Genomic DNA, 8,703 nt, shown 5'->3' on the forward strand with positions numbered 1-8,703 from the left:
CAAATAACTGTCCAATCTCTTCTTAAAAACCTCCACTGATGGAGAAAGAAGGAAGGAAGGAAGGAAGGAAGGAAGGAAGGAAGGAAGGAAGGAAGGAAGGAAGGAAGGAAGGAAGGAAGGAAAACAGAATGACAAGATTTGGAAGGGACCTTGGGGGTCTTCTAGTCCAACCCCTGCTCAAGCAGGAGACCCATTTCAGACAAATGACTGTCCAATCTCTTCTTAAAAACCTCCACTGATGGAGAAGGAAGGAAGGAAGGAAGGAAGGAAGGCAGGAAGGAAGGAAGGAAGGAAGGAAAACAGAATGACAAGAGTTGGAAGGGACCTTGGAGGTCTTCTAGTCAACCCCCTGCTCAAGCAGGAGACCCATTTCAGACAAATGACTGTCCAATCTCTTCTTAAAAACCTCCACTGATGGAGAAGGAAGGAAGGAAGGAAGGAAGGAAGGAAGGAAGGAAGGAAGGATAACAGAGATGGAAGGGACCTTGGAGGTCTTCTAGTCCAACCCCCTGCTCAAGCAGGAGACCCATTTCAGACAAATGACTGTCCAATCTCTTCTTAAAAACCTCCACTGATGGAGAAGGAAGGAAGGAAGGAAGGAAGGAAGGAAGGAAGGAAGGAAGGAAGGAAGGAAGGAAGGAAGGAAGGAAAACAGAATGACAAGAGTTGGAAGAGACCTTGGAGGTCTTCTAGTCCAACCCCCTGCTCAGGCAGGGGACCCATTTCAGACAAATGACTGTCCAATCTCTTCTTAAAAACCTCCACTGATGGAGAAGGAAGGAAGGAAGGAAGGAAGGAAGGAAGGAAGGAAGGAAGGAAGGAAGGAAGGAAGGAAGGAAGGAAGGAAGGAAGGAAGGAAGGAAGGAAGGAAAACAGAATGACAAGAGTTGGAAGAGACCTTGGAGGTCTTCTAGTCCAACCCCCTGCTCAGGCAGGGGACCCATTTCAAGCAAATGACTGTCTAATCTCTTCTTTAAAATCTCCACTGATGGGGAAGGAAGGAAGGAAGGAAGGAAGGAAGGAAGGAAGGAAGGAAGGAAGGAAGGAAGGAAGGAAGGAAGGAAGGAAGGAAGGAAGGAAGGAAGGAAGGAAAACAGAATGACAAGATTTGGAAGGGACCTTGGGGGTCTTCTAGTCCAACCCCTGCTCAAGCAGGAGACCCATTTCAGACAAATGACTGTCCAATCTCTTCTTAAAAACCTCCACTGATGGAGAAGGAAGGAAGGAAGGAAGGAAGGAAGGCAGGAAGGAAGGAAGGAAGGAAGGAAAACAGAATGACAAGAGTTGGAAGGGACCTTGGAGGTCTTCTAGTCAACCCCCTGCTCAAGCAGGAGACCCATTTCAGACAAATGACTGTCCAATCTCTTCTTAAAAACCTCCACTGATGGAGAAGGAAGGAAGGAAGGAAGGAAGGAAGGAAGGAAGGAAGGAAGGAAGGATAACAGAGATGGAAGGGACCTTGGAGGTCTTCTAGTCCAACCCCCTGCTCAAGCAGGAGACCCTCTACCATTTCAGAAAAAGAGCTGTCCAATCTCTTCTTGAAAACCTCCAGTGATGGGAAAACCCACGTCTGGTGGCGTGCTGTTCCACGGGTTAATTACACAATCCTGGAGGCGATTATTAAGACGACACAAACTTTCTGAACACTAGCAGAAAGCGGAAGAGAGAATGCAGGTTATCTTTTATGCTTCGGGCGGCTGGTTTTTTCCCCGAAGGGAGTCTTGAGAGGCTCTCCGGCCGTGTGTGAACCCTTACGATACCCCACAGGTGAAGACGGCGAGGAAGTCGGGATGGAGAGGACCTGCGACACTTTGCTGATGTGCATCGTGACCGTGTTGAACCAGGGGCTGAGGAACGGTGGCGGAGTGGGGGACGTCCTTCGGAAGCCATCCAAGGATGTGAGCGTTCATTTGCTTATTTCATTTCGTTTCATTTATTTCATGAAGCACGTATGAGATAACATATATAATATACAGGGCGGGGCATAACCTTTTCCTAGGGGGTCACAGCAACACTTGTAATAACAACACAAATAATTCATACACCATTCGAAAGCCCATCAAAAACTGAGTTTATTGACACAATTTAATAGTCAGTATGACCACCATTAGCCCTTCGAACAGCATTCAAACGAGGTGGATAAGAACACAACAAATCTTCAAACAGTTCCGTTCGATTTCCCAGATTTTTCAACACAGTTTCCAAATTCATTCTCAAAGTTTCAACCGAATATCGATTTTGACCTTGCTCCTGAATCATCAGAGCTTCCACTTCATCCTTAATTATGGCCCCAATGTTCTCTGCCGGATTGAGATCTGCCCAATTTCCCGGCCAGACGTCATTGCCCCAAAATTCGACATTGTTTTCCTTTAACAATTGCTGAGTCGCATTTGCACGCATGCAAGGAGCTTTGTCATGAAGAAAGACAGCCTCACCAACCACCAAGACATTGTCTGGATCACTGAGAAATGGAATGACATTCTCCAATAAAATTTTCTCACGGAAATAACTGCCATCCCAGGATTCCCCTTTATCCTTCAAAACCCAATGCAGTTTCTTGGCTGTGAAAATGACGAAAATCCCGATGCAAGTCGAAAGGCAATGCATTTTATTCTGTCAATGATCCTTTGTTCTTCCGAATCGAATTTTCCAGCCATTCTTAAAGCAAATTTAACATTTAATAGCTCATTCAATTCAGTTTTTTATGGGCTTTAAAATGAGGTGTCGCGGAAGTTGTAAACTGCTGTCGATCTTGCTGTGACCCCCTAGGAAAAGGTTATGCCCCGCCCTGTACAAGCATACATATATAATATACAATATACAATATATAATATACAATACATAACATATACAATATACAAGCATGGGTATGGCTAGCTGATGAGAGCTAAATAGCTTGAAATAGATCTATACTAGTCTCCCTTTATTTATTTATCAGCATAAATATAACAAATGTAACAAAAAAAGGCAACAGTAAAAAATATTGGGTTTCTGCCTGGATGGTCTCTTGTGACGAGCCGAGGACAGAGAGTGGAAGTGTGACCTTCCTCCCATATTTGGGCATACCAGGGGTTGTGACTTTAAATATATAACATATATAAGTATAGACATGATTTTGAATACATGAAATGGATACGAATAAATGAGGAGAGTTGGACAGGGACGATAGGCACACTGGTGCATTTATGCACATCCCCTTGCAGACCTCTTAGGAATGGGGTGAGGTCCACGGTAGACAGATTAAGGTTAAAGTTTTGGGGGGTTTGGGGAAGAAAGCACAGATTCAGGTAGAGCATTCCAGGCGTTGACCACTCTGTGGCTGAAGTCGTATTTTCTGCAGTCGAGTTTGGAGCGGTTGACCTTGAGTTTGTGTCGATTGTGTGCTTGTGTGCTGTTGTGGTTGAAGCTGAAGAACTCGTTGACAGGTAGGACATTGTAGCAGGTAATTTTGCATACTATGCTTAGCTAAGACCATAGGATGGATGGATGGATGGATGGATGGATGGATGGATGGATGGATGGATGGATGGATGGATGGATGGATGGATGGATGGATGGATGGACGGATGGACGGACAGACAGACAGACAAGTGGTGTGGTGACCTAGAGGTGAAGACACTTGCCTCCCACTTGGAAGATTGAAAGTTCAATCCTAGGTAGCAACAGATGTTTCTCTATCAAGGTGCAAAGAGGAAATATCGAGTTTGGAGCGGTTGACCTTGAGTTTGTATCTATTGTGTGCTTGTGTGCTGTTGTGGTTGAAGCTGAAGAACTCGTTGAGAGGTAGGACATTGTAGCAAGTAATTTTGCATACTATGCTTAGGTAAGACCATTGGATGGATGGATGGATGGATGGATGGATGGATGGATGGATGGATGGATGGATGGACGGACGGACAGACAAGTGGTGTGGGGGCCTAGAGGTGAAGACACTTGCCTCCCACTTGGAAGATTGAAAGTTCAATCCTAGGTAGCAACAGATGTTTCTCTATCAAGGTGCAAAGAGAAAATATCGAGTTTGGAGCGGTTGATCTTGAGTTTGTATCGATTGTGAGCTCGTGTGTTGTTGTGGTTGAAGCTGAAGTAGTCCTTGACAGGTAGGACATGGTAACAGATATTTTATTTACTACGCTTAGGTCAGGCTGAAGACGGTGTAGTTCTAAGTTGTCTAAGCCCAAAATGTCACGCCTGGTGGCATAAGGGATTCTGTTGCGAGCAGAGGAGTGGAGGACTCTTCTCGTGAAATACCTCTGGACTCGCTCGATTGTCTTAACGTCCAATATGCAATGTGGGTTCCAGACAGATGAGCTGTCTTCGAGAATTGGTCTAGCAAAGGTTTTGTATGCTCTGGTTAGCAGTACAATATTACCAGAGAAGACGCTTCGAAGGATTAGGTTAATAACTCTTAATGCCTTTTTGGCAATGTCGTTAACAGTGGGCTCTGACGCTTAGATCATTAGAGATGAGTACTCCAAGGTCCTTGACAGCGTGAGGGTCATCTACAAGGCCGTGTCCACCCAGCTTGTATTTTGCATTCTGATGTGTGTAAGACAGAACATTTGTTGGTTGAGATTTGAAGTTGCCAATTGCCTGCCCATTCTGACCCACAGTCAAGGTCTCTGTCAGCACCTCTCCATTAGATAATTAGGAAAGAAAGACCACGAGACTCCATGTGTGGAAATCAAGTGTACTTTTACTAATTATAAATGATTAAAGGCATAGCGAAGCGAAGTCTGATTATTTAGGCGCGAAAGCGATTGATATATAGAATAGCCCATTCCCCTCCCCTTGGCATCACAGTTACAGTCCAATCATAATTCTCTCAAGTGTCAGGTGCGAGATAACTTCAAAAGGCATCACGAAGATGGAATGTCGGTGCCGTTAGTCCTGGCGCGGGAATCTCCCACGCATGCGTAGTCCGATCAACAGCTGAACTCCAGAACCTTCCTCCAGCACAATGAGTAACCCCTCCCAAATACCATGCCCTCCCTCCCCGTTTCATGGCAGCCGAAGCAACAGCAAAGCAGAGGCTGACATCCTTTGTGTAGGGTAGCAGCATTGTTGGTGGTGTTGAATAGTTTTACGTCGTCAGCGAAGACGTAACGCAGTTGCTTATAATATGATCGCAAAGTTCGTATATGTAACGTATGAAGAGTGTTGGTCCTAAAACACTGCCTTGGGGGCAGGGGGGGAAATCCAGCAGGTTCTGACAGGTTCTGGAGAACCGGTAGCGGAAATTTTGAGTAGTTGGGAGAACCGGCAAATGCCAGCTCCGGCTGGCCCCAGACTGGGGTGGGAAGGGAGATTTTGCAGTATCCTTCCCCTGCCACGCCCACCGAGCCGCGCCCACAGAACCGGTAGTAAAAAAAAAATTGAATTTCACTCCTGCCTTGGGGGGACCCTGCTGTTAACAGGTGCAGGGTTCGAGCCGAGGTGGCGCAGTGGTTAAATGCAGCACTGCAGGCTACTTCAGCTGACTGCAGTTCTGCAGTTCGGCTGTTCAAATCTCACCAGCTCAGGGTTGACTCAGCCTTCCATCCTTCCGAGGTGGGTAAAATGAGGACCCGGATTGTTGTTGGGGGCGATATGCTGACTCTGTAAACCGCTTAGAGAGGGCTGAAAGCCCTATGAAGCGGTATATAAGTCTAACTGCTATTGCTAAGGGCCGAGGTGGCGCAGTGGTTAGGGTGCAGTACTGCAGGCTACTTCAGCTGACTGCAGTTCTGCAGTTCGGCTGTTCAAATCTCACCGGCTCAAGGTTGACTCAGGCTTCCATCCTTCCGAGGTGGGTAAAATGAGGACCCGGATTGTTGTTGGGGGCGATATGCTGACTCTGTAAAACCGCTTAGAGAGGGTTGAAAGCCCTATGAAGCGGTATATAAGTCTAACTGCTATTGCTACTGCCTTTTCTTGATCTTGGCATGTCCTCAACTTACAACCCCAAAACAAATAACAAATGCCGTTTCTTTTAAGGAGCCGCTGTTTGCTGCTCGGGTGGTTTATGACCTCCTCTTTTATTTCATCGTCATCATTATTGTGCTGAACCTCATTTTCGGAGTCATCATCGATACGTTTGCCGATCTCAGAAGCGAAAAGCAGAAAAAAGAAGAAATCCTCAAGACAACCTGTTTCATCTGCGGTATGTATTCGTAGGTTTGCGCCTCGTCATTACCGTATTTTTTGGAGTATAAGACGCACCTTTCCCACCCACCCACCCCCAAAAAGAGGGTGAAAATCTGGGTGCGTCTCGTACACTGAATACAGCATTTTTGGCCTCCCAAAACCCCTCCCCCTTTGCAAAAATGGACGTGCAGAGAGTTTGGGAGGCTTGCAAAAGTGCTCCCGGGAGCTGGGGAAGGCAAAAACGAGAGAAAAACAGGCTGTTTTTGCTAATTTTGGCCCCCTCCCAGCCCCCAAGAGCACTCTACAAGCCTCCCAAATCCTCTGCATGCCCTTTTTCCCCCCAAAAAAATATTGAGGCGTGCAGAGGGTTTGGGAGACCTGCAGAGTGCAAAAACTTTTTTTTAAAAAATATTATCTCTTCTAAATCATGGTATGTCTTATACTCCGGTGCATCTTATATTCCGAAAAATGCTGTATGTGTGGGTTTTTTTTTTAAGAAACGGCAAAACAGAGAGGTATTGACATGCACATGTTGTGAATGCACCTGATCTGGGGGTTCGCGCTGGAAACAATTTTGGTCCAATGTGCAATGTAGTCCTCGACTTATGATTTGAGCCCAACAATTCTGTTCCTAAGGGAAACAAGCATTCCTTAAGTGAATTATCTTCCTCTTCTCTTCTCCTCTTCTCCTCTTCTCTTCTTGTCTTCTCCTTTCCTCTCCTCTTCTTTTCTTTTCTCTTCTCTCCTCTTCTATTCTCTTCTCTTCTCTCCCCTTTGCTTCTCCTCTCCTCTTCTCCTCTTCTCCTTTCTTCTCTCCCCTCTTCTATTCTCTTCTCTTCTCTCCCCTTTGCTTCTCCTCTCCTCTTCTCCTCTTCTCCTTTCTTCTCTCCTCTCCTTCGCTTCTCTTCTCCACTCCTCTACTCCTCCTACTCTTCTCTTTTCCTCTCCTTTCCTCTTCTTCTCTCCTCTTCTCTTCTCCTCTTCTCTCCCCTTTGCTTCTCTTCTTTTCTCTTTTCCTTTCCTCTCCTCCTTTCCTCTCCTTTTCCCTTCCATTATCTTCTCTCTTTATTCTCTCTTCCCCTTTCCTCTTATAACTGTTGTAACTCAAGGACTGCCTGTTGTAGGATATTTGTCCACTCATTTCTTAAGGGAGTTTTTAATACAGGAGTCTCCAAGCTTTACAGTAAGACTTGTGGACTTCAACTCCCAGAATTCCTCAGAGAGAGAGACAGACGGAATCCTGGGAGCTGAAGTTCCCCAAGTCTTCCAGATGCCGAGATTGGAAGCTCCTGCTTTAATGTATGAAAAGATTCTAATGAATTCCCCCTTTTCCTTTTTTCTGCAGGCCTTGAGAGAGACAAGTTTGACAACAAGACGGTTTCATTTGAAGAACACATCAAGTCGGAGCACAACATGTGGCACTACCTCTATTTTATCGTCCTGGTCAGAGTGAAAGATCCCACGGAATATACTGGACCAGAAAGTTACGTGGCTCAAATGATTGCGGTGAGTCCCACTTGGCTGCGAGGCAGAAAATTGGTCCTTCCAGACACAGCTGGAAACGCACTCATCCTTAACCGTAGGATCTCTTCACCTGCACACTGGTCGTCCTTGACTTACGGCCACTTGGACCCAAAATTTCCATTTGCAAAGCAGAATATCTGTTCAGTGAGTTTTGCTCCATTTTACAACCTTTGTGGCCACAGTTCTTAAGCGAATCGCTGCCGTTGTTAAGTTAGTAACATGGTCGTTAAGCGAATCCGGCTTCCCCATTGGCCTTTGCCTTGTCAGAAGGCCACCAAAGGGGATCTCGCGTGACTCCAGGACACTGCAACCGTCATAACTATGAGCCAGCTGTGCCTGAGTTTTGATCACATGACCATGGGGATACTTCGGTTGTAAGTGGGGAAAACGAACGTAAGACATTTTTTGTTGTGGCCTGCCAGCAGCCAGTGGAGGAGGTTGAGGAGGAACCTGGGCCAGTCCTGGAGTCTGGAGAAGGCTCTGAGGAGGGCTCTGTGTCGGAGGCAGAGAGGGGGCCAGAGCCGTGTGCCAGTTATCAGCTGCCTTCGGAGTCAGACATCAGTGGGGCAGAAGAACAGGTGGAGCCTGTTCCCAGTGTACCCATGCACAGAGTTGCCAGATGAAGGGAAGAGCTAAAGAACAGGGGTCGACTTGGGAGTAAGGCCACAGGTGGACAGTGAATGACCCCTCCCAGAGGAAATAGAAGAGGAGCGAAAGGGGAGTGGAGTTTGCAGGAGTTTGCTTAATTGATTCGTCATTCTCTGAGTCTCCTGGCCAAAATCTGCAGAGGTCATCCTGGCAGCTCTCCAAGCCTGATAAGGTCTGTGACTGTAAATCCTCCCTTGAAAGACTTTGCTGGAGGTGAATGAGCAGAATTCACAGTCAATTAAGAAAAGGTTTTTTTTGCTGGGACAAAGGAGTTTGCCTTGTGCTCTTGGGAAGCCTCAGTCAGAACACTTTCTTTCAGTGTTGTCGTAACTTCAAACGGTCACTAAATGAAACTGTCATAAATCGAGGACTACCTGTCATCCCAAAGGCATCTTGGGCCATCTGACG

The 8,703-nt window shown here is 46.4% G+C and overlaps 1 protein-coding gene across 1 annotated transcript in view; it reads left to right on the forward strand.

The window, feature by feature from the left end:
• ITPR2 (inositol 1,4,5-trisphosphate receptor type 2) overlaps nt 1–8,703 on the forward strand; it is a 168,017-nt gene that overhangs the window by 150,625 nt on the left and 8,689 nt on the right. The window contains 3 exon segments of the mRNA XM_087722382.1: nt 1,768–1,898; nt 5,974–6,139; nt 7,469–7,629. Coding sequence (XP_087578508.1) covers nt 1,768–1,898; nt 5,974–6,139; nt 7,469–7,629 — 458 coding nt within the window.

This window comes from Thamnophis sirtalis, unplaced genomic scaffold (genome assembly GCF_051295495.1).
Source record: "Thamnophis sirtalis isolate CommonGarterSnake01/CBP01778 unplaced genomic scaffold, rThaSir2_p1.2 scaffold_9, whole genome shotgun sequence".
In the NCBI taxonomy this organism is placed as follows: domain Eukaryota; kingdom Metazoa; phylum Chordata; class Lepidosauria; order Squamata; family Natricidae; genus Thamnophis; species Thamnophis sirtalis.